This window comes from Nasonia vitripennis, assembly GCF_009193385.2.
Source record: "Nasonia vitripennis strain AsymCx chromosome 1 unlocalized genomic scaffold, Nvit_psr_1.1 chr1_random0006, whole genome shotgun sequence".
In the NCBI taxonomy this organism is placed as follows: Eukaryota; Metazoa; Arthropoda; class Insecta; order Hymenoptera; family Pteromalidae; genus Nasonia; species Nasonia vitripennis.
Window position 1 is genome coordinate 1,432,355 of NW_022279593.1, and position 27,825 is coordinate 1,460,179.

The 27,825-nt window shown below is 35.6% G+C and overlaps 1 protein-coding gene across 8 annotated transcripts in view; it reads right to left on the reverse strand.

The window, feature by feature from the left end:
• Positions 1 to 27,825, reverse strand: part of LOC100116974 (neurabin-1) — a 554,139-nt gene that overhangs the window by 57,088 nt on the left and 469,226 nt on the right. Inside the window, exon 12 of one of the 8 annotated variants that reach the window (XM_031932227.2) lies at positions 8,922 to 8,941. The exons of the other annotated variants lie outside the window; for them this stretch is intronic. Coding sequence (XP_031788087.1) covers positions 8,937 to 8,941 — 5 coding nt within the window. The 3' untranslated portion in view covers positions 8,922 to 8,936. Of the gene's footprint in view, positions 1 to 8,921; positions 8,942 to 27,825 lie in introns of those variants that run through there. 8 annotated transcript variants of the gene reach the window in all.

The following is a 27,825-nucleotide window of genomic DNA, read 5'->3' on the forward strand; positions in this document are numbered from 1 at the left end:
CTCGATTTTTTCATCTTAAAGTAGCTGCATTCTGGAATGAATTACAAAAAAAAAATGTTGGTAATATGATTAGTTACATCTATGTAGTTGAATTTCAAAAGCGACCTCATATGCATGCACTACTATATTTAGATTTTAAAGATAAATTTCATAGTTCTGATCGAATTGACAATATTATTAGCGCTGAAAAACCAGATGAAATTAATTATCCTATTATGTATGGTCTTTTTAAACAACATATGCTACATGGACCATGTGAAATTCAGAATAAAAATTCACCATGTATGGATAAATAAAAATTTATATGTACTAAAAAGTTTTCTAAACCATTTGCTTCATCTACTAATTACAATGCAGAAAATGAATACCCAATATATCGTCGACGTAATCGAATCGTACTGCTAATAATCCATTTGTAGTCCCATATAATCCTTATTTATTGCTAACATTCAATTGTCATATTAATGTCGAGATATGCAGCACTGTAATATCAATTAATATTTGTTTAAATATTTATATTAAGGTCCCGATTCCGCTTTAGTAGGTTTAAAAAAGAGAATGATTTAAATAATGAGTCTGATATTACATCTAATAATTCAAATGAGATCACTAATGTTTTAAATTACGATGTAATAGAACAATATTTAGCTACGCGGTACGTATGTCCAACCGAAGCAATGTATAGATTATTACAATTTAAATTATAAGATCAATCTTACCTAATTTATCGTGAAACGGTCACGACTCTTCTCGGTCTAGTGCAAATATTTGATTTATATTATCATAGAAAAGTTGTGAACATTTACTGCCCTGTGTCGTAATTCTGACGACAGGCCAAGTAAGAGTAAATGTAATTAATGATTTTAGTATAGGTCAGGTCCGGGATACCAGGTAGTGGAGAAATATTTCAATAATCATAAACTTTTGGTTTCGCATAGAAATAATACGTCTATTAAAAGTCTAATCAAAAGAATAATTTTTAAATCTGCAATTATTCTTATTGATAGAAATTAGTTACAGTTCTGTCAATTTTACGATGTGTTTTAAAAATATAATAATTATTGTAAATTTTTTAAGTTTTTAAACGGATTAAATTGTTATATCTTATTATATTTATACTTAACGCTGAACATGCATTAGAGTTTTAAGCTAAAGCACTAACAATGCTACAAATATATTTTATAAGTGTATTAAATTTTATAAATATCGCAAGTGTGTATTCTACGCCTAAATTGCAATAGAGTGTTTACTAGTGAGCATACAAAATGCTACTGCTAGTTTGTGTATGTGTATTCATGGTTCTACGCTTAAATTGCTGTAGAGTGTGTAGTGACGAGAGCGCTGAAAATGCGACAACTAGTCCGACTTGCTCAGACTTGCTCTCGGAGCTGGAGCTCCTGCGCTTAACATTGCGCTGAGAACAAGTGCTTTGCACAGGCCGCGCTTGGCCTTATATAGGCAGCGGTGAGAGCGGGAGTCGAGCCGCCGAAAACACACTCACATTCATACATGCAGGCGAGGATGCGCGCGCCGCGCCGCCGCTACGTCATCGCTTATACACACACACATTTGGGCGTCGCGCCGTCGTACGTAAGCGAACGCTGTATCTATAGTTATATCGCGAGTGCGCCGTTCCGCCGTAGTTCTTCTCGATGCCGCCGATGACTGGTGGTGTTCGGATGCTGGTTGCTCGGCTGTGGCCTAAAGTATCGCCGAAAAGAGTGGGGGGGGAAACGGAAAAAGCGCGAATATTACCTAAAATGAAGTTGACTGACTTTAGTTTTTGATTCTTGAATTTTTGGATTTTATGTACGCTGAAGAGCGTATACGGGGCATTACAATCGATTAGCAGTCTATTTAGAAAATGAACAATTTGTATATTTTAAACAAGGATCTGAAACAGAATTAATAGATCGTAATAAAAATATGTTTATCGTTATTCATACATTATTTTATTTCTTCTAAACTTTATTTATCTATGGTAGAATCACAGGTATCTTCATTTTTTAATTCAATAAAAGAAACAATTGGTTTGTGGTAACTAAAGTATGATATAAATGTTTTAGAATCGATTTTATATAAAAATCTTGAAAATACTGCATCTAATGTTGTGCCATACTTAGTAGTTGATTGTTGCGCATCATTATTCATGTCTAATTGAAATTTATCTTTGAGGAATATAATTAATGGTTGTGCACTTTCGTCAGCAAAGTTAACATTAAAATCTCCTGCTAAAATCAGTGGCATTTCATGGTCATTTGTACCAAGCTCCCGTGATCCTACTTGAGTGTATACAAGTAGTGATCTATGGATAAATTGAATTATGTCTGTAATGCTTTGATTGGGTATAGCGTGTAGTAGAGAAGTATAGTGTGTAGAGAACGCTGAGAGCGCCGAAAGCCAACGGAAAGATGCGATAAGGAGAGCGCGGTGGAGGGGCGAGAGAGAGAGAGAGAGAAGGAGAGCGCGGTGAAGGGAGCGATGCGCGCAGTGCGTAAGCTTTGCGCGGCGATGAGAGCGCGGTGGAGAGGAGAGTGAGAGAGAGAGAGAGAGTTGCTCCTGCTTCCCCTCCAGCCGTTCGGTAACTGCGTGACGGTCGGTTTTTTCTCGATTCACTCCCCGGTAAAAATGTGTACCTAGCGAGCATATAGAAGTATTCACTTCAAAAATTAAAAATTTGGACTCCACGAAAACGAATATATAAACCATATTGAGTCGTATGTATTTTGTTGATCCTAAAAGACATGAATTATTTTACTTACGTATGTTGTTATTACATGTAAAAGGTGCCACATCATTTGAGAATATACGAACTGTAGAAGGTATAATTATCGATTCCCCAATGCATTAATTCAGTTATATTCTTTTATTTTAATATTTGCAATGCTAAAGAACTATACAATAAATATAAAACTGATTTTTATGATCCTAAATTAAATGATGAAATTGCAGAACAAACTTGTTTAACGAAAATGAATAATAGTAGTCGTATTATCAGGAGATTTTCGTCAAATATTACCTGTTGTAGGACGTGGAAGTCGAGCTCAAATACTAGAATCAGTATATATATAAAAATATATAATAATTTCTGTTTATTAAAGTGTGCGCAAATAAAAAGTACAAATAACAAAACGAGTACTATAACATGTGCTGAAAATTACAAGATCATCGTCATGGAGAATAAAGTGAGTTAATTTTTTTTTCATTATCTATTCAGTGTATCTCTCTCTCTCTCTCTCTCTCTCTCTCTCTCTCTCTCTCATATACTAGTCAGACTGCTCTTGTGCAGACGTTCTCTCTTTCTTTCACGCACACACTCAAGCTCTCAGATACATTTCTCAACTAATGATTTTCATAAACACAACAGTGTCATATTATACTATTAAGTATTTATTTATTTATTTTACTGTGAGCGTGAAAAAACCCTATCTATTAATCTATTTATCTCTCTCGCTACTATATCATAAGCTTCATCTGTTTTTTTCTATACAATATTGATACATTAACCATTTTCATTGTTAATTTATTACAGAATAGCTTGACCTATACATTAGGATTGGATTTCCTCCTGAAGGATGATGTAATGCTAAAGACTTGAAGTTATGGCTAAAAGAAAAAGTGAATGATAATTTAGATGATGATGATGATGATGAGTTTGCAACAAAATCACATTATGTATACATAAAACAGCTATCGTGTTTGCTTAGTAATGATTTAAGCAAAAATGGTAGAAAACTATTAGTATGTGATAGATGTTTAAATTTTTTTTACATAGAAGATAATTTAACCAAGCATGAAGAATACTGTAAAAAGTTGAATAACTGTAAAATAAGACTTCCTACTGAAAATAATAATATTATAATGTTCAAAAATCATTGCTATAATGAAAAGTTACCATTTATAATATATGCAGACTATGAGTGTTTATTAAAACCGATAAGACAAGATGTGAAAACTAACACTCGACCAGTACAGAGTCATGATATTTATAGTATAGGATACTATCTTAAATGCAGCTATAATGACTCTTTATCAAGATATGACTTTTATAGAGATCGTGAAGCATCAAAGTGGTTTGCCGAACAGTTAAATATTGAAGAAAAAATAAGTGCTTTATATGCGAATCCTTTACCTATGCCTGTTCTATCTCAAGCTGAAGTAACAGATTATTATAATTCAAAAACGTGTCATATTTGTAAAAAAGTTTAAATAATGATGTCAAGGTGCGCGATCACTGTCACCTTACTGGAAAATATCGAGGACCTGCACATACTACATGTAATCTAAACTATCAAGACTCGAAAATAGTACCAGTGGTGCTTCATAATTTAAGTGGCTATGACACTCACTTTATGTTACAATGCCGCTACCCTAAGCGGGTCTTGGGCGTTGTCGTCCAGATCGGACGGGTGGGTGCCTATCACCACTACACAGCGCGTCCTTAGGTTGCGGATAGAGGAACAGCCCCTGAGAAAGAGGTTAGCTGCGAATAAATTGAATAAGCAGCCACGGACAGCCGATAGGAACAGGCGTGGGTGTGATGAGCCCACACTGTCGAACGCATTCATCTAGAAACACTACGCAAGCACCACAACAACAAAAACACTTCACATTATCTCTTATCTCTCAATCTATCTCTTTCATCACACATTACAAAAATGGGCAAAAATCCTGCAGCTGAGGAGGATGCGGGAGCGATGACAACTGCCCTGAAAGGGGATGTGTAGAATGATTCGTCACCTGGTCTTACGCGGTAACGATGCCAGCGAAGGCGCGCTGCCTTGCAGGGGGGCGTTAGGATGCGAGAATGAAACCGTAGTGTGTCTGACGACGAGTTGACACTGTCCTCGTCAAAGTCGGAAAGCTCTCATACTTAGTTCTAGGGAGGTATGGGGGTTATCACATCTAGAACGGTGGACTCACCTGCGATCGGAACAGGATCCGAAGCGCGCGGGTTTAACATAATATCATGGCTCAAAAAAAGCAAATCCGAACCAAAAGGGACTTAAGGGTCGGAACTTGGAATGTTCGCAGTCTATACAGAGCAGGTGCGTTTAAAGAACTCGTAAAGGAAGCTGATAGGTACAATCTAGATTTGGTAGCAATACAGGAATCGCGGTGGCCAGATGGCGGAGTACTAGCATCGGGTAACTTCACGTACCTGTATGGGGCCGGGAGTGGGGGATCTCTAGACACCGGATTTCTCGTAAGCAAAAGCATCATACATTCGGTTAAAAGTTTCAAATCCGTCAATGATAGGCTCTCGTACATCATTATCGAAGGTGAATGGTATAGATATGTATTTATTAATGTACAATTTCCTACGGAGGATAAAGAAGAAGAAGCTAAGGATCTCTATTACGAAACTTTAGAGCAGGTAATCGACCAGTTCGCGTCTTACGACACAAGAATAGTATCAGGCGATTTCAATGCTAAAATAGGTAGGGAGGAAATGTTTAGGCCTACTATAGGGAAGGAAAGCCTGCATGAAGCCAGCAATGATAACGGTATTAGGGTCATAAATTTCGCGGCGGCAAAAGATCTTATAATCAAAACTACGTGTTTTAAGCACAAGAACATACACAAGGCAACGTGGACATTGCCGGACGGGGCCACACAGAACCAAATTGATCATTTCCTCATTGAAAAAAGACGTCATACTAATGTTCTTGACGTAAGGGCTTACAGAGGGGCAGATAGCGACTCGGACCACTTCCTAGTAGTAGCCAAATTAAGAGCTAGACTAGTAGCGAATCAAAATAGTAAGCGAGCAAACAAGGTAGAAAGCTTTGAGATTGAGAAGCTACGAGATAGAACAGAGCGAATTAGGTACCAGATAGAAATTAATAAAAGGTTTCAGGCACTTGAAGAAGCAAACACATCGCCGGAGGGGAATGACGAACCGAATAGCTTATGGGGGGACATCGAAAAAACGGTAAAAGAGGCCGCGAACAAAGTACTGGGTACAAAGAAAAAGCCAAAGAGCAAACCATGGTTTGACGAAGAGTGCGAACTCTGGTTTGAAAGGTGCAAAAAGGCTAAATTAGATAGCTTAGAAAATAGAAGCGATAGGACCGTAGAAGAGTATTCTAACGTAAGGAAACAGACGAGCGCGATCTACAGAAATAAGAAGCGGGAGTATCAAAAGAATCTTATTAGGAGAATAGAAACTAACAGTAAGGAAAATAACCCCCGTGAAATGTACAGAGGGATTAACCCCATCAGAAAGGGTTTTAGGAGTAGAGCGCAATTGATGAAGGACGAAAACGGGGACCTCGTAACAAATGACAACGAATTACTGTCGCTGTGGAAAAATTATTTCGATAAATTATTAAACGTGCACGAAAATAGCGAAGAATTAGGGGATGAAATTCACACTGCTGAACCCCACGTGGAGGAACCGAGCTACCAAGAAGTAGAGGCCGCGATTAAAAAACTAAAAAACAACAAAGCCGCGGGAAATGATACCAGCTGAGTTACTCAAATATGGGGGCGTCGAGCTCACTTTCAAAATCTATAAACTAGTATGTGCCATCTGGAAAAATGAAACAATACCCGAAAATTGGAAGGAATCTATCATTATACCGATTTTTAAAAAGGGGGATAAGACAGACTGCATTAACTATAGGGGTATTTCACTTTTAGCAACATGCTACAAAGTTCTGTCAAACGTAATACAAGCTAGACTCACTCCATTCGCGGAAGATATAGTAGGAGATTATCAGTGCGGATTTCAGCACAACAGATCGACGAGCGATCAAATGTTTACCATAAGACAGTTGTTAGAGAAAAAGTGGTGATTTTGCGAAACCATACACCAACTATTTATAGATTTTAAAAAAGCGTACGACTCTATTAACCGAAGAAAAATGTATCAAATTCTAGTACTTCTCGGTGTACCGAAAAAACTCGTGAGATTAATTCAAATATGTCTGAATGGAAGCACGGGAAAGGTCCGAGTAGGCGGTAATGTATCAGAACCCTTCATGATACGCGATGGTTTAAAACAAGGGGATGGGCTCTCTACGGTGCTGTTCAACTTATCGTTAGAGTATGCCGTTAGAAAAATGCAGGTTAGCCAGCTGGGCGCAACGCTTAATGGAACAATGCAGATACTAGGCTACGCAGATGCTTTGGATATACTGGGGGATTGTAGGGAAACGGTAGCAAGAAACGCGAAAATCCTCATAAAAGCGGTGGAGTATACAGGGTTAGAAGTGAGTGTATCAAAAACAAAGTTCATGATTGTGAATAAGCTAGGCATCTGCAGAGGGGAGGAAGATCTCAGAGTTGGGAATTTTACTTTTGAAAAGGTTAGTGAATTCAGGTATCTGGGTACGACCATAAATGATAGAAACGAGATTAATGTCGAAATAAATAAGAGACTCCATTTGGGTAATGCTTGCTTCTACGCCGTGAGTAATTTACTTAAGCCAAGGCTGTTGTCTAAAAACGTTAAAATAAGAATATACAGGACAATAATACTACCGGTGGTTCTGTACGGGTGCGAAACGTGGGCTCTCACTAAGCAGGCGGACAACCGTTTTAGGTTATTTGAAAATAAAGTCTTGCGAAAAATATACGGGCCGAAGAAAGATGAGGAAACCGGGGAATGGAGTAGACTACACAATGATGAGTTACACAATCTGTATGCGTCACCAAATATTAACAGAATAATAAATTCGCGCAGATTGGGATGGGCAGGGCACGTAGCGAGAATGGGAGACGACCGTACGACAGCACGTGTCATGAAGGGCAGGCCGATGGTAACGTGACCTCTAGGTAGACCTAGACATAGATGGGAGGACAACGTAAAAGCGGATCTAGTAGAAATAGGACGGGTGGGTGTCGATCGGAGAGGTGCATCTTGGGTAGGGTTGACACAAGATAGGGCAGCGTGGAAGGCTTGCGTAGATGAGGCGATGAACTTTCGAGTTCCAAATGCCACGTAAAAAAAAAATGACACACTTTATTATATCCGATATATCAAATCATTTTCCAGGACAGATTCATCTACTACCTCTGACAAAGGAAAAATATATTTCATTCGCAAAACATGTAGAGTATAGTAAAATTAAATTTAGATTTTTAGATTCATTTCGGTTCAGGCCTTCTTCTCTGGAAAAATTGGCATCATATCTACAGGATCATAAAATTGTTAATAAAGAGTTTAATCATTATAGCAAAGAACAAGTTGATCTATTAACGAGAAAAGGTGTTTTACCTTATGAGTATATAAGCTCATAGGAAAAGCTAGAAGAGTGTAAATTACCTGAAAAAGATGATTTTTATAGTATGCTTAATGATTCACATATATCTGATAGAGATTATGAACATGCACAAAATGTGTGGAAAACATTTAATGTTAAAAAACTTGGTGAATATTCTGACCTTTATATGAAAACTGACGTCTTGCTACTAGCAGATGTTTTTGAAAATTTTCGAGACCAAAGTATGCAGGTCTATGGTCTCGACCCTGCTCACTATTATACTACTCCAGGCTTTTCCTGGGATGTAATGCTTAAACATACAGGTGTACAATTAAAACTTTTAACAGATATTGATATGGTCCTTTTGATAGAGCGTGGAATCCGAGGTGGTTTAAGTCAGTGTTCAAATCGGTATACAGCAGCCAATCATAAGTATATGCGTGAAAAGTATAATAAAGATAAAGAAAATGAATATTTAATTTATTTAGATGCGAATAATTTGTATGGATTCGAACTTTCACAATGTCTTCCATACGATGAATTTGAGTTTGAAAATTTTGAAAATTTCGATTTATTTTCTATCGCATCAGATGCTGCTCATGGTTATATTTTAGAGGTTGATTTAGATAATCCTAGTGAAATACATGATGAGCATAATGACTTACCGTTTTGTCCGGAACATGCAAAACCTCAGGGTTCTAAGCAAGAGAAACTTTTAGCTACACTTCATCCTAAAAGAAATTATGTTATTCACTATGTAGCTCTAAAACAGGCTCACTCAAATGGTCTTCGACTCATTAAAATACATAAAATTCTGAGATTCAAGCAGTCTCCATGGCTCAAATCATACATTGATTTGAACACTAGTATGAGAGCAGTAGCAAAAAATGAATTTGAAAAGAATTTTTTCAAGTTGATGAATAATGCAGTATTTGGTAAGATTATGGAAAATGTAAGAAAAAGAGTTTCAGTCAAGCTTATGAGTAAATATAATGGAAGATATGGCGTAGAAGCTCAAATTTCAAAGCCAAACTTTCACAGTAGTTCAATATTTAATGCAACTTTAGTTGCCATACAGTTAAATCAGACTGACATACTTATAAATAAACCAATCTATGTTGGTCTCACAGTTCTAGATCTCTCCAAGACACTGATGCATGTTTTTCATTATAATTATATGCGACAAATGTATAAAGATGATTGTAAATTATTGTATACAGATACTGATAGCTTGAGCTATGCTATTAAATGTAACGATTTTTATGAAGATATGAAAATAAATATTTACATGTTCGATACTTCAGATTATTCTGCAGATAATATATTTAACATGCCACGTGTTAATAAGAAAATTGTTGGACTCATGAAGGATGAGTGTAATGGTCAGATTCTCACTGAATTTGTTGGATTGAGAAGCAAAATGTACAGTACACGTGTTAATAATCAAGATAGTATGAAAAAAATCAAAGGTATTAAGGCTTCAGTTGCAAAGAAAACCATTGAATTTAGTGACTACTTGAACTGTCTACAAAATTCGTGCATTCAGAGTCGAGAGCAGTATGCTATAAGATCAAAACTTCATAACGCCGAGACCATTAGACAGAGAAAAATTGCTCTTAGTCCTTATGACGATAAAAGATTCCTTCAAGAGAACAGTACAGATACACTTGCCTGGGGGCATTACAAAATACAACAACAACAACAACAAAATGGGTAAGTTCAAATTATAACTATACATACGTTTTACGCAAAATTCAATTTAGAAATGTTTAATTCCAGCAAAGAGTAGTGTGTACGATTCAAGGAAGAGCCTACCATTCACTTGATGTATACATGGAGATTTGCGCATCATCAAGCTCGATGTGGGAAGTGGGAGGAGGCTGCACGTAATCGAGAACGTTTCAGACGAAGAATTGTGCAGACAAATGGAATTATAATGCCAGTACTTTTGAAAAAATTGAAGGATATGTAAAATAAATGAACAATAAATAGTTATTTAATCATAATTTATTTGTATGTGTTTATATATCATTCTTATTTATCCAACTATTGTGAGTATTGTCAAAACCTAACCATTTTACATAAACTCTATTACCACTTTTTTTCAAAATTTTCTCAATCAAATAGATATCTGAATATTTAGTTTTGAGAAGTTCTTCCTCATAGAATCCTCCAGCTATTCGCTTGTCTTGATAGTCCTTCAGATGATAAGTGTAGGGCTTCGTAGGTGAAATTCGGGTTATTGTAAAGATTTCGGTTGACCAATTGGGTGTATAGCCTTTGTCGAAAACCTCCTTGTTTCTACTCACACGAACTTTATCACCAATTTTAAATTTAGCTCGCTGAAACAGATTTCTACTGTTCAGCTTTCTAATTCGATTAAGAATGTGATTAACTTTGTCTCTATTCACTTCTGCAGGCTTCATTCCTATTGTTCGATGACGACTATTATTATACTGCAAAGTTAAATCATATCCAACCATTTGTAAGTGCCACGCAAACTAAATAACTTCCACATCTTGCTTTTTAGAGTGCGATTAAAACGTTCGTAAATTGATGCTTTAAGATTACTTAATGAATTAAATGAATTTTATAACTTTCAACGTTCAAGGAAACTGACCATGTGCACCCTTTTGCTCCCGGCCTTTATAAACTGGAAATTCTGTAGCCTCGATTTTCCATATTAGGAGTGCCTAATATTCTCACGACTTTTCTCTTGACTTTGCGTGACCTCGTAAAATTTTTATTACCTTGAGTTTTTAGGAAAAGCGTCTTGTGACAGCTCTCCTGCTGCTTTTCGTCGCCTGCGGACTGTCATGTGTAGCTTTTCCCGATTCGTTTTCGGGAGAGCATGCTCGACCGATGCTTGCTCGTCGCATAGCTATTTTGATTTTCGTCGCTTTTCGTGAGGAATATCGCGACTCGTTCAGTGACATCTTTTTATTTCGTCGCCTTCATTTTTTTTTCTTGTTGTTAGCGATTCTTTCGGATGATCTTCGCCTAGAGCGCGGTTTGTCGCTACGCCTCTAATCCTATTTTTGTAGGAATACGTTGTGGTGGGAAATACTGCTTCTTGCGGCTGCTTCGATGACGATGCTCGCGAGTGTCTCACGTATGTGTGTTTCTTGTTTCGTGCGTAGAAAAATTGTGTGACCTACTTAAATTAGTGTCGTAGGCGCGTAATGGAATCGGGGATTCCATTACAGAGGTTTCACAATCGGTTTGAACAAATCATTCAAACTTTTTTCCGCTTCTAAATTATTCAATTTTAATAAATCATAGTTTCTTTTCACAGCGTTTCGAGCTTACTCAACTTCACGTAGGACTGCAGTTTGTTGATTAAAATCAGACATCTTGATAGTTTAGAGTCTCACAACTGAATGCTAAATTTCTCCCGTATTCTGTATATTTATTACAAACTGATCAAAACCTTTTCTGTAGCGACCATCATTAATATGACGATCTTTGTCTATGACGAGAAAACTATGATTGCCATCATTCCAGCACATTGAGCAAATATCTTTGAAACGTTGATATGTCATATCCGTATTAACGTGATCGTTGTAAACATGTTTCAAATTCATATCATCTTGACGAAAAATTACTAACAAATTGACGTTGTCACGCACTAAATGTTTCGGTACTTGTGCATATGACTGACACAAGTAAAAGCAATCCACACTTTTATGTCTACCCATATAGTAAAAAGCTTTGACATTATCCTGTTTTTCACAGGCGATATCATCAAAGACAAAAATTGAATTGAGTCGAGCTTCATCGGGTGATACGACAAGATCATGTTCACCGAAAGGTATTCAATACCTTTTAGAGGTTTAACAAGTTGCTGCAAAAATTCATATTTTGGCTGATTCAGAGATTTCGAGTAGACGTAAATATTTTCAAATCTCAGACCATTCGGATGAATGATGAGAGATAAGAGAGCGTTCGTTTTACCACAATTGGATGGACCACAAAATACTGCTCTTATACTGCTAGGTAATAATTTTCCATGACGTGGTTTTTTCTGCTGTTGCTGCTGTGTCAAAAGATCGAAATTAATCACTGGCAACTTTGCTGACTGCTTCTTAAGACCCATCATGCTTCCATTTCATATCACGACTGACCTGAGATATTATAAATATGAGCATTTATAGTTTTTCTCGGTTAGTCTTGGATGAGCCTGCTAAGAGCTAGCATCATGTAACGAAAAGCAGGTTCAGGATTAGTGAATACACTGATTAACAAATTACCTGTTGAACTTCACGTGTCTAGTTATCAGTACTGTGGTCCAGGTACAAAGCTTGCTAAACGTCTAGCTCGAGGTGATCCAGGAATCGATCCTCTAGACGCTGCTTGCAAGGAACACGACATTGCCTACTCGAAAAATCCCGATAACATTCAAGAGAGAAACGCAGCTGATAACATTTTAGCAGAGAAGGCGTGGAAAAGAGTGAAATCTAGTGACGCTGGTTTGAACGAAAGAGCGGCAGCTTTCGCAGTAGCAAATACTATGAAGTTAAAATCAAAGCTTGGTATGGGTGTTGGAGGAGGTAGATCTCTCAAACGCAAGAAAACGATTTCAAAGAAAAGGATTACGATGAAAAATTTTATCAAGTAGACAGCCAAATCAATCATTCCTAGCAATGACTCCCGCTCAATGATTAAATCGGCGTTGAAGATTGCTCGTGAGCATGTAAAGAAAAATGGTGGGAAAAGTAAAGTTAGTGTTCCACGTATATTGCCTATTGCTAGCAAAGTAGGTGGCTTTCTTCCAGCACTTATTCCACTTTTTGCTGGTCTTAGTTCAGTAGGTTTACTTGCAGGAGGAGCTGCTGGAATCGCTAAAGCAATAAATAAAGCAAGCGCTGCTAAGAAACCAATGGAAGAGCAAAAGAGACATAATGAAAAAATGGAAACGCTGATGTTTGATAAAGGACTGTTTTTGAAACCTCATCACAAAGGTTTCGGCATCTTTCTGAAAAACAAAAAGTGTAGAGGAAGAAAAAAAAACTTGGATAAAATAAGATTGCCAAAACGTACACTCACCGACTATGATCTACTCAAGTATGCAAAATTAATGAAAATAACAAATTTTCGTGGAGTTTTTATGCGAAATGTCCTACCTGCAAATGGTTGTCGAGCTAAAGAATCCGCAATCATAAACCTGGATGATGCGAGTGAATCTGGCACGCATTGGGTAGCTTATCGAAAAAATGGTAACGAAGTTATTTACTTTGATAGTTACGGTGATTTACAACCACCTCGAGATCTTATGAACTACTGGAAAGTAATTCAAGTCAAGTACAATTATCAGCGGTATCAGGAATTCTCAACTTTCATCTGCGGTCATCTCTGTCTCAAATTTCTCTGCAATCAGCTCAATCGTAAGGAACAGTTCTGTCTATATAAAAAGAAATCTACACGAATGATTTGAATTAGTCTGCTCAAGATGGTTGCCGAGATGATGACTCTTAGCCTTTCTGGCACCTCCTCAAACCTCGAGACGCACTATTTTCCTCCCATAGAGCTGGATCCTGATAAACATTACAGTATCGGACTTGTTGAGCTGCTAACTTTCAATTCTATACCAAACGTTGATATAAAATGCAATAAGTTTTATGTAGGACAAGAAATAGTTAAACTTCCTACAGATAGTTATGAAATTCAGGATATTGAACGAACTCTGCAAGGTATCCTCGATACGCGAGGTATAAAAGTTCGTATCAAACCAAATAATAATACATTGCGCAGTATTATTGAGTGCAGTCATGAAATCGATTTTCGTCCAAGTAACTCGATTGCTCGTCTGCTAGGATTCACTCCAAGGCTCTTGAAACCCTATATAAGCCATGACTCCGATTTACCAGTAGCTATTCTCAAAGTTAACGCTCTACGAGTTGAGTGTAATATTACGACAGGAGCATACATAAATAAAAAAAAGTTCATACAATACATGAATTTTTCCCAGCAGTCCCACCTGGCTACAAGATTATCGAAGTTCCTAAACAGATAATATACATACCGATATCTGTGAAAGTGATCGATCATTTACAACTACGTCTAGTAGATCAAGATGGTGAATTGATTAATCTTCGAGGTGAAATTGTTACAATTTGTTCGCATCTGAAAAGCATCTGAAATGGGTATTGTATTTAATGCTGACAGAAGCTATATTAACAGCTCAGTATGTCATCAGACAATCAGTCCACAACGAGTGATCAAACGATTAATACGTCAGAACAGTCAATTTCTACAGAGTCTCGGTCTCGCAGTAAAGCGTGGTGGAGGAAAAATAGGACAACAACAAGCGAGAAAAATACGGAAAAAATAACTTGTACATTTATCTGCTGTTGCTGTCAAGATGGAGGCAATACTTAACGTACAGTCTCCAGTCATCTTTGATGAATCTGTCTCGCATTATGAGGTTCGTGCACATCAACCCTACACCTCACTTACATTCAACAATAGTGATGAAATTAGAATAGCTATTCAACATCAAGATTTATGTGTTCTGCCATCTAAAAGTTCTCTACACATTTGTGGTAAGATTACCAGACTGGATGGACAAGCAGTACAACACACTCTTTTTGTGAACAATGCTATTCGTCATCTCTTTGAAGAAATTCGATATGAGATGAATGCCATAGAGATTGATCGATGCAAAAATGTTGCTGCAACAACCTTGATGAAAGGCTACACTTCTTTATCATCCAGTCAGCTAAAATATCTTGAAAATTCCAGGTGGACGCCTATTACTAACACAGGGAATATAACTGATAATAATGGAAACTTTGATGTCATAGTTCCTCTATCAATGATCTTTGGTTTTGCTGAAGATTATCGAAAAATTGTTGTAAACGTTAAGCATGAACTCATTCTCATAAGATCGAGAAATGATATAAATGCTGTTTTACAAGAGGCTACAATGGTAGATGGAAGACCTGTATATGAAGATTTTAAAATTGAGATCACACGTATAGAATGGTTTATGCCCTACCTCGTACTATCAGACCGACGAAAAATACAACTATTTAATTACATTCAAAAAGATATACCGATTGCTATGAGTTTTCGATCATGGGAGTTGTATGAGTATCCTGTACTTCCAACAACCACGCAACATGTATGGACAGTGAAAATATGGAATCAGCTGGAAAAGTCACGTTTTATTATTTTAGGCTTTCAAACAGCGAGGAAAGGAGTACGAAGACAAAATGCAAGTTATTTTGATCACTGTAATATTAGTAATGTAAAACTTTTCCTCAACTCTCAGAGTTACCCATACGGTAATCTCAATCTTGATATTGCAAACAATCAGTTTGCCATACTCTAAGACATGTATGCAAATTTTCAAAATGAATACTATTCTGATAGAATTGTAATAGATCCTCTTTTGAGTAAAGAAGAATTTATCCAACATGTACCACTCATAGTCATAGACTGTTCCAAACAAAACGAGTCTCTTAAACAAGCAGCTGTAGATGTACGTCTTGAATTGGATTGTAAAAATAATATACCTGCAAATACAACAGCGTATTGTCTAATTTTACATGATCGCATTATCAAGTATAATCCTATAAGCGGTGATGTTAAGAAACTTGTATGAAACTATATATATAAAGCTTGCACGAACAATCAATTTGTCAGTATTGTTACAAACTATCAGTCAAGATAGGTCTTAAAAATGAATCGGAAAGGTGTTTCGTATACTCCTCTCAAGGAGGATAAAAGCGCTAGAAGAGCGCAAGATGATAAACAATGTAATACGTATCGTGAAGAACCTTGTTCTACTCCTACTAACAAAAGTGAACAGTGGAAAAATACTTTTGACAAATATTCCACTAACACAAATTCCATGCCAGGATCTCAAGGTTATAAGAAGTTCTGATATAATATACATGTATTTACAAATAATGTACCTGTCTTTTTTTGAATAAACTAAAATAAAAAATGAATATTTTGATGTATTTATTAATCTCAACCTACAAATCCTAATTATCCATCACTATCGATATAATAGTAATAGCCGATCACAGGTCGGTAAAGTAGACTACGGATGTCGATAAAGTAGACTACCGATGCTCGCTCTGAGGAGGGTCAACCGATCCCAGATCGATAAAGTAGACTCTACCGCTGCTCACTCTGAGGGGGGTCAGCCTCTCAGATTGATAAAGTAGACAGGAGGGGGGTCGGCAATGGGCGCGGGCTACACGGTCAATATGCTCTGCCGGTAAAACAGGGACCTACTTATATGTGTTACTATTGGTCGGTATTTGGTGGCGCAGGAGTTGCATGGCGCAGGGGCAGTCTTGCCCCTACTACTTTTAATTATAAAAATTTTATGTAGTAAGCATCAAAGAAAAAAAAAACAGCAACCAATTTCATTGCCGTTGGTGGCGCTTATGCATTAAAATTGATATATTTAATAAATTAAATAATAAAGTTACTTAAATATTATTAAATTTAAAGTACAAAACTACATTTTAAATTAATATAGAAGCTGATTCTAAATCTCAAATTTAGTAGCGCGCTTTTAATTACCCTAGTGGAAATAAAAAATTTAATAAAGTGTAATAAAATATAAGAAAATGTAACAAATCGTACCATTTTGTACGTTTTTGTTGGATTTCAGACCTTTTTTACGTTTTATTACAGTTTGCTACATTTCATTACATTTTGTTACGTTTTATTACAATTTATTACAAATCCATTGATCTAGGATTTCATGGGGTCTCTTCTTTAAAACGACAAATGTAACAATACGTAAAAAAGTATAAAAAAATGTAAAAAAATGTCTGTAAGCGTAATATTATATAAGAAAATGGCGACTTTTTTATTTTCTTACTTCTGCTTACATCCTCTTACTTTTTCTTACAATTTCTTATGCATTTTTACATTTTATTATAAAATTAATAATTAAAAAAATATATTGACTATATTAGGCGGTAAAATAACATATGTAATAGAATGTAATAAAATGTAAAAAAAAGTTAACAAATCTGAAAATGTAAGAAAGTGTGTACAAAACGTATGAGAAAAAAGGTCCGAAATCCAACAAAAAGGTACAGTTTCTTACATTTTCTTACATTTTTTTACGTTTTATTATAATTTATTACCATTTATAACATTTTTTTTCCACTAGGGTATATTTACAAATTCATGGTATAGAATATGTACATAAAAATTTAAAAATAAACCATGTGTATAATATAAATTTTCAATTTTGAATTTATTAATGAGAACTGAGATGTATAATTCGTAAATGAACTATTGAAAAACTGTAAATTTACTACAAATTTAGTAAAATTTTCATTTCAAAATAGTAAAATTATAATTTTGTGTAGTACTTTTACAACTTTCAAAATATGTTCCATAATTTCCTACTTTGAGAATAGTAGCTCTACAAGACCTCTTTTTACCGCGTACATCACATTTATTTGACAATAAATAATAAGTTGCTTCAATAAGTAAATAATTTTAAATAATTGTAATAATTAATAAACTAAAATATAAAAATAGCAGCCACTAATTTTATTTTTTGGTAGCGCTAATATAACATCTACAATAGATAATAATATTATAAAAATTAATAAATCAAAATATCAATAACCAAAATGATTACAATTTAATTTTGATACAAATATGTGCCTTTAGTGGTAGAATTTATTAAGCATTTTAACAGATTTATTAATTGAATGAACTTTACTAAATTATATTATCTTTAACATTTACTTTTTATAATAATTGCATTAACCATACATTATTTATCTCAAGTATTTAAACAATATTAAATAAGTAAGCGTACAAAACTTATAATTTTCTTCCTTAATATACGCATATATTGTCAATAATATTAATGCGGGCTTCTTTCGATATGCTATCTAATTTTTCAATATATTCTGACATTAAGATTATTATGTATTATAGTATTAACATTTCATGCATATTTCGTATATTTCAGAATCTTATTTCTTATTTATTTTAATTATTTACTACTCTTACCCTGGTAGAAATGACCCTAAGAACTGGCCATTTATTAGGTAGTAACTAGGTTAAATCCTAAGAACTGGCCAGTTACTAGCCTGTTCTTAGACTCATTTCTACCAGGGTAGCTTTAAACTATTGCATATTTGATATGATGTATTATACTTGATTATTACAACTATTAAATTTTGTAATCATCTAATAAAAACCTACATAACAACAACAACAGACCAATGACACAGATACAGATCTGTTATAACTGCGGAAAATCCGGACATTTCTCGCGATAATGCGAAGGCCCAAAACGCGCGTTTTGCTATAAATGCGGAAAAATTGGAACACGGTTTATAAATTGCCCGAAATGTAATCCAACGAAAATATTTTGTAGTGACTGCGGATTAATAGGCTACCTCAGAGTAAATTGTCCAGAATGTACGGGAAACGCAGACTAAAGTCGCAAAATAAGGTCGATGCGGCTTGGAAAACAGAAAAGGCCTCACTGGTCGAATCAAACAAAAATTCGGATATCTACCCGACAAAAATAAACGCAGTCTGCGACGAAAAAAGTTACACAAAAAAAAGACGAAGCTGACTTAAAAGCTATCTCCGAAAAATCAGGTTATCTAAATAATAAATACAAAATTGAGCCAAAGGCTATCTGTGATATCTTAAATAAAGCACCGGATATCTTAAATAATCAACGAGAAAACGCGGAAATTCGAGATAATAACTTTGAATATTTAAAATTCACACAATCGCAATGGGATATCTTAACTATCGAAGAAAAAGAACAACTTGCGTTTTCGGATTATCTACAAGACATCGAGACAGTCGTAAGCGAAGCACCTGAATTTCTAATAAAAAATTCAAGCTATAAATTAATTAGAGACGATTTAATTCACGAGGATACCTACACGACGGATAAATTATACAGCTTACCTTTAAAATCCCCGAACCTACTTTACTCTACCATCAGCATAGCAGACAATAAATTTAAAGCTCTGATAGACAGCGGAGCAAGTAAAACGGTCATAGGACCAAAAATACATAAAATAGCAACGAAAAACGCACTATTACTGAACAAGAACGTAACCGGGAGAGTCACGACGCCGCTAGGTTATACAGAAGAGATGAGTGAAACTATACACACACCAATTAAATTCCAAGATAGAATACGAGTAATTAAAACACGAGTTTTTGACTGCCTAGATCAAGACTGTATTTTAGGGATAGACGCGTTACACAGTTTCGGCGTAATCGCCGATTTCACTAATTTCACGTACACCTTCGGTTCAAAACCGTTCGATAGATATACTTTCGAAAAACGTTTCGCAGAAACGTCAGAAACGGCGAAAGCATGTTACAACATACGTGAACTTAGTGCTTCGGAAGAAAAAATTCTCGAAGAATTTCTAAATAACGAAATACTTTAATCATCCGGAAAACTTGGGAAAACTTTGCTAATAGAAGCCGTTATCGACGTGAATAATCACCCTGCAATAAAACAAAGACCTTATCCAATATCACCGATCGTTAAAACAATTTTATTTAACGAAGTCGACAAAATGCTTGACGAGGACATCATCGAACGTATTAACAGTGATTGGTTATTACCGGTACACATGGCGCGCAAAATCAACGGCACGCGCAGATTCTGCCTCGATTTGCGAAAAATTAATGCGATTATTAAAAAGGACCATTACCGCTAATGGGATCAATATTAGATAAACTCCGAGTTGCGAGATACATTTCTACAGTAGATCTCAGCCAGTCTTTCTTACAAATTCCACTAGAAAAGAAAAGCAGAGAGATTACAGCTTTCACAGTACCAGAAAAAGGACTATTCCATTTTAAACGTTTACCATATGGGTTATCTAATTGACCAGGCATCTTTCAACGCTTAGTAGATTCCTTAATCGGAGTATCCCGTACCTAAAACGTTAAAACAAATACGGAGATTTATCGGAATGACATCATGGTACCGCAGATTTATTAAAAATTTCGCGTCGTTAATACAGCCAATCTCCAGTCTATTAAAAAAGGATAAAAAGTTGGAATGCGGACCAGAACAGCAAACGGCATTCGAAACCATAAAAGAACGTTTAATGACTGCTCCTATATTAATGCGGCCCCATTTTTCAAAACCTTTTACCATACAAGTTGACGCAAGTACCGTAGGGCTAGGTAGCTTCTTAACACTTAATCATAGACGACAAAGAACGAGTTATCGCGTACGCGAGCCGAACCATAACAGACGCCGAGAAAAATTACACGACCACAGAGTTGGAATGTCTGGGGGTTATCTAGGCGATCGAAAAATTTCGAGGTTATATAGAGGGCACACACTTCAAAGTCATTACGGACCATAGCAGTCTGCAGTGGCTAAAGTCACTTAAAAAACCCGTGGGTAGGCTAGCTCGCTGGTCGATGTATCTAACGGTATACGACGTCGATATTGAACATAGAAAAGGGGCCATGCACCACGCACCCAACGCGTTATCGCGCATGTACGAAAACCAACTCGATGAGGTTAACACTCTTAACGACTATAACGATGACTGGTATAAAAGAAGAATCGACGAAGTACGGAAAAATCCTAAGAAATATCATAAATGGCATATTGCCGGGGATATCTTGTATCACAAAACCGAAGATACGTTCCTTGATACGATCAAACGCGATCAATCTATCTGGAAGCTCGTAGTAAAATCAAAAGACCGGGACCGAGTACTGTTCGAAGCACACGATGACACGCAGAGCGGCCACTTAGGCATTGACAAAAAGCACGCACGCATAGCAAAAGATTATTTTTGGCCAAGCATGTATAAGGATATAGTAAATTACTTTAAGCGAGGGTTATCTTACTGCTGAACTTACACTATGGATACGCAGCAAGAGCCAGACACAACGACAAAAAAGGAAGAAAGGCTTCTGCTAGAAGTCGATTCTGATGACGCCATTACGATAGACTCGGACATCAAGGTACTGTCGCTACCTCCACCGTCGCCGGCGCCCGCCGATGTAGGCGAGCCTGGGCCAGGCTCTCTGCCACGAAGGGGGGAGTCTCCCGAGGATGACTTCGATTTCATTCCTCGTGAGAACGCTGATAACGGCGCAGCACCACAACAGTAAGCTGAAGAGCTGATGAGGTAAACTCGACGGCAACCACTCCCAGAGCCCGCTCACCTGACAACCTGAGCGACTGCATGAAGGGCGATTTCGACCAACAATTACCCGCAAGCCCAGAGCCAGAACCTATGGAAGAAGAGGAGACCAACGAGCACCCAGAAGATATCCAAGAGGCGCAAGGAGATCGAACTCTTACGTCGTATGATCAAGGAGCAAACACCAGACAACCCTCTACTTCCCTTGCTGGGACACGAGGAGGAAGTGGCCGAATTCCTCTACGAAAACCCGCTCATCCTGTCGCCTTTCAACAAGATCATAAAAAACATCGTCGAAAAAGTCAGACAAAGACCGTGCATACTCCGGGGATCTTCCCTATGCATTGGAAAACCAGAAGTACTACCTCGCGCACCGAGAAGAAGCACGATAATCTACGAGCTCAACCCAGCGGTGGACCAAGACACGCAAACCATCGCGGTTTCGCAAGTTTTCTCGGGAACGCAAACCACGCCCAGAGAACCTGCCCAGCCTCTGCGAACCTTAATTGCAATGGAGACTCCGCAGCTAAATTTCGCTCGATCGTCGCTAGTTTATGATATATGATGCTACCTTTCAAGTTATACAAAGTTTAACCACAAAAAACCCTTGTTTATAATCATAAATATATTATCAGCGTCAAAATTCCAGGAAGCTAAAATTCCAAGAAGTCCAGAAAAATTCTCTGAAAAACCCGGAAAGTGCAAAATTCAATCTTTACATTAAAATATCATAATATTGGCGCACAAATAAATAAAATAAAACGGTAGAAATGTTCTTTGATATTAGGACTAATGTGACATTTAAAAAAATTCCAATTAGAATTGAAGAGATTGGAATAAATTGAACTAGAAATGACTTTTTGGACAGAAATTCAAGCAAATTAATATTATGTAGATGTAGATGTAGATGTAGATATATAGATAGATGTAGATGTCGAAGATGTAGATGTAGATAGATGTAGATGGTCATATATTATCACTGGGGGTACCTAGAGATCAATATAGATACATATATGAGAAAACGCAGAAGGCTTGAAAATGAAAATGTGAAGATTGAGTTAAAAATGACTTTCAAATATTTTACCATCTACATCTTCTTCTACACTATATTTAAACAATAAAATGAGCAATTTTGTAAAAATTGACTAAAACTAGTGAATCATTTCGGAATGACAATTATTTCAGGATAGATATGTGGCAAAAACATAAATACATTATACTGCCGCGAAAAAAATGGATTTAGTTAACTTTTTTAATAAATAATGGTTTACATAAAGTGACTGGGTCATAAAACATTTCAGATAAATCGGCTATATTTACATACAGATATAAAATTATATGTATTTATGTTTTTTTTCAGTAATTAATTACTTATAATGTATATGTATACATATACCATACAACATAGTAAGATTGGTCCGGATATATCGGATGCTGTAAATAATGTTCTTCTAAGAAAAATATAGTAAATATGTTTATTCGTATTTTTAATCTAAATTATTTTATAAATTATATGCGTCACATAGATATACAGGGTGGGCCATTTTAATCAAACCAGTCTAATAACTCCTAAATTAAGCCATGAACAGAAAAATTGTTCAGATGAAAGTTGTCCAGGATCAAGGGGGACATCTTTTTGTGCAATTAGTTTTGACCTTGAACTCAAATTTCAAGGTCATTTGATGGTCACATTTTAAAAAAAATGGGTATATGTATATTTTACATACATCATCAGAGGTTATCTTGAGATTTGGTCCAGATGAAAGGGATGCTAAAAATAATTATTTGTGCAGTATGCTCTTTTTTTAAAAGCAATGTCTTGGGAATATAAAATGACGAATATTATATGGATTCGAGCATATCACAAGATGTAATCTGCAGATTTGGTCCAGATAAAACTCTACTTTTATAAATCACGTGATTACCACGTAAAAATCGCGAAAAAATCACGACAAAATCACGTGAAAGTCACGTGAGATTTTCAACCAATTTCTAACGTGGTTATCGCGTGATAATCGCGTGACTAAACCGTTATTTATAATAAAATTTAGGAATATTATTAAAAATGTTAAAACAGTATTTATAAATTAAGAAAATGGATAATTAGCAATAAATAAGGATCAAAATAAAAAAGAAAAAATTTCCTTTGATAGAGATTTGAACCCAGAACCTTGGCGTGGAAATCCGTTGCTCTACCATTTGTGCTATTTGCTTTCTTTGACGGTTAATGTATAAAAACTATTCACATATATAGAGACATAATTTATTTCTCAAGGATTCTAATTAAAATTGATTCTCTTTAATTAATTTTCTGACCTATAGTCATGTTTATCAAATAGTTAAAAAATTCAAAAATTTAGGGCAGAAAACTAATTAATTTTACTATTATTTTAATAATCAAAACTCAATAGAATCAATTTTTACTAATAGCCTTGAAAAAAAAATTATATCTCTATATATGTGAATACTTTTTATACATAGTAACGGGCGAGGACAACGCCCGTAAGAGCTAGTCGGCGCGAGTGTAGGGTAGTGCGTCGTTGGCTCAGTGGTTAGAGCACGCGCCTTGAGATTTTGGGAACGTGGGGTTGAATACTCCTCGTCGCTTTACTTTTGTGCGAATTAGTTCCCAGAAACCCTGTTACAACATTAACCGTCGAAAAAAGCGAATAGCTAAAATGGTAGAGCAATGAATTTTCACGCCAAGGTTCTGGGTTCAAATCTCAATCAGAGAAAACTTTTTCTTTTCTATTTTGATCCTTATTTATTGCTAATTATACGTTTTCTTAATTTATAAATATTGTAACATTTTTAATAATATTCCTAAATTTTATTATAAATCACGGTTTAGTCACGCGATTATCACGTGACAACCACATGAGAACTTGGGCGAGAATCTCACGTGATTTTCACGTGATTTTCTCGTGATTTTCACGTGGTTATCACGTCATTTTTTTTAGTTGGGAAGAGATGCTGATAATAATTACTTGTGCAGATGTACTCTTTTTTTAAGCTATGTGTTTTTAAATTTGAAATGACGAATGTTGTATATATTTATGCTTATCACAAGATGTTATCTGCAGATTTAGTCCAGATAAAAGAAATGCTGCAAATAATTTTTTGTGCAGATATGCTATTTTTTGTTTAAAGCAATGTGTTTGTGAATATAAAATGATGCATATTGTGTATGTATCATAAGATGCTGCACATCATAAGATGCTATTTGCGGATTAGGTCCAGATAAAAGAGTTGCTGCAAATAATTACTTGTGTAGATATGCTCTGTTTTTAATATATGTGTTTGTGAATATAAAATGACGGATACTGTATGTATTTATGCATATCACGAAGTGTAGAAGTGTAATCTGCAAATTTGGTCCTGATGATAAGGATGCTGCTAATAATCATTTCTACAGATACAATCTTTATTTAAAGCTTTGTGTTTGTGAATATGATGTGATGAAAATCTTTATGTTATTATTTCCTTTATGTAAAAAGCACTCGCATGAGTTTCCAGTAGGGAAAGATAAATTAATATTAAACAATATAAATTTCATTAAATAATTAACCATAATTAATAATTAAATAGATGTTTTAAAAAAACATTACGAAAAATTATATACTTTGAATAATGTATTATATATTTTTATTATAATATTTAAATATATGTTACAAAAATTTCTATAGTTATATATACATATTCCCGCGAGACATGCGACTGCACACCCTAAGCTGATGTAAATTTTTAATATATCAACATTCTCATCAATTATCTATAGTCATTCCTATTCATAAATCTCAAATAAGATCTCTACTATTAGGTATATTGCTCTATTGGGTGTACTTCTAAAATACTCTTAGGAAGTTAATTATAATTGAAAATTATTTTTTAAATAGTAAAACCTTTTTTAAAAACACATGCATTAAAGCATTTTAAGCAATATTTTAATTTTAAAATATTAAACATGAAAATCTTAGGCGAGAAAATCATAGTGATTCTCAGATAAAATTTTGATCAAAGATCTCACTTGAGATTTTTCAATAAGGATTCTTAAAATAGTATATTTCCATACAAGTGCGCAAAATTTAATTCTACACGAATGAGAGGTTTGTTACCCTTGTTTCGACAAATTTCCCACTTGTGTAGAATACATTTTTTGCATGTGTATCGAACGTTATTTTTCAATACATGAAGCGTAAAATGTGCTCAAACACATGAGGTGCATTTCACGCACACTATATCGAAAAATATTCTAAATACTGACTTATTTAATAATTTAGATAAGTATTGTATATAATGATGATTAAATTAGCTGATCCATATGTAAGGATATAAAATATGATTTTATATAAAATTACATAATTTTTCATACTTATATTGATCTTTAGTGGAAACCAAATTCTGCACATAGCAGTTTTTATCAGAAGTTTAAACTAAAACAGAAGATAACTGAAAAAAACACAAATTTTCAGCAGTAGAATGTCGGAATTGAGACAATGACGACAGTTATTTACAGGTATTATTAGTTTTTTTAAGTTTTCTTTAGTTTACTGTAGATTATACCAGATGTTAACAGTATTCAAGAGTTACAGATTCTATTATGTTATTAAAGTTAGTGAATGTAGAAGACAACATATCTTCTGTTGTCTTCAGTTTTATTTAGTTTGCTAGATTTTTCTTCAGTTTTTTCATAGTTTAAAACAGTTTTTTTTCATTTTATAACTGTTGTCTGTGTCTCAATTCCGACATTTTTCTGCTGTCATCTGCAGTTCATAACTGTTTTCTTCAGTTGTTTTTATTTTTATTTTTCGCTATGGCTTTAAGATATCGTTATCATTTAATTTTAGTACAGAATATAAATGTTATGATTGCTATAATCCTATAATTTACATTATATTATAAATAGCAATAAAAAAATTCAATTATTATTATTTTATTGTTATATTTTGTTAATATAATTTATACTGTCGTCAAATAATTACAAAGGCCTGGATGTTTGGCGCCTTTTGGCATAAACAGACGCGTTAGTTAGAGGTGCTATTTAGTATACAGTTTAGGAAGGTTATTAGCGTAAAGGAAAGATAAGAAGTGTAGCAGGAGTAAAAGGGTTAAGAGGCGATTAAAAGAGGTGAAAAATCAGAACAGGCATGTGAGTGAATAAAAGGCGAGAAGGAGAAGAGAAAGGCGACAGAGAGAGGTTAGAATAGATAGAAGAGGACAGAGACGGCTCGGAGACTCAGATATGCTCGTACGGATAGTACGAGCCTGTCGATGCGGCGGGACGAGAGAGAGAGAGAGAGAGAGAGAGAGAGAGAGAGAGAGAGAGAGAGAGAGAGAGACAAAACACCCTTACACAAAATTTTTATTCTTTTTATAATATACTATAATTGTATATGTACAACACAATGTACAACAATAAAAAACAATTAAATCTAAATCTAAGGGTGTTTTGTGTAAGGGTGCTAGTGCGTGTGAAGAGTGTGAAATGAGATGAATGAGAATGTGTGTATGTTTGTGTGATGTTTATGTGTTTTTCAGATTGAAGAAGTAATTTTTAGCTGCTTGTTTAAAGTGTGATATGGATAGTGTGTTGCGAAGATGAGATGGAAGGCTATTCCAGAGGTAGAAGGCACTGATGAAAAATGAATTCTTCAGCGTCTCCGTCTTGAAGGACGGGATGTCCAGTGGAGTCACCTCACTCCTCACAGGCCTGAGCGCGACGTGGAACTCAAAATAGGCTAATAGATAAGTAGGTATTGAGGTGTTGAAAATTTTCCTTAGAATACAGACCATGAAGTATTTCCTACGTCCGGCGGTGTTAAGCCATTGCAGCTCACGCCTGTAAGGGGAGATGTGCTCGTCCCTCCTCACACAGTAGATATAACGGATCCCCGTATTGACAAGCCTCTGCAGTTTTAAGTCAAGTTCCTGAGTCAGGTCGCAGTAAGCAAGTGAGCAATAGTCAATGAGGGGAAACAGGAGTGCTTGCACTAAATGTTGGCGTAAAGACTGAGCACGTTTACAAATTTGTGTAACGTGCTCTTTCCACGTAATATAAGTTTGGATTCAAGCACCAGCCCCAGGTTGCGCACCGATGATTCAAAGTTGACCTGGGCTTCCCCTATATTTATAAAGGTGTTAACAGTAGAAGGTAGAGCGTTTATATAGTAGGGGGAACCCAGGACGATAGCCTTAGTTTTAGTTACATTTAGTTTAAGTCTATTCAGTGCAGCCCAGCGCATTATCCTCTCGGCGTTAGCGCTCATCCTGACAGAACAGGAGTCAAGCTCCTCGAGGTAGCATTGGTTGTAGATCTGCAGGTCATCCGCGTAGATTAGATGGGACACATCTGAATCTAGGCAAAAACCAATATCATTGATGTACAATGAGAACAACAAGGGGCCTAAAACTGACCCCTGTGGGACACCGGTGTTTAGTGGTAGAAAGGTAGAGATCTCATTGCTGTC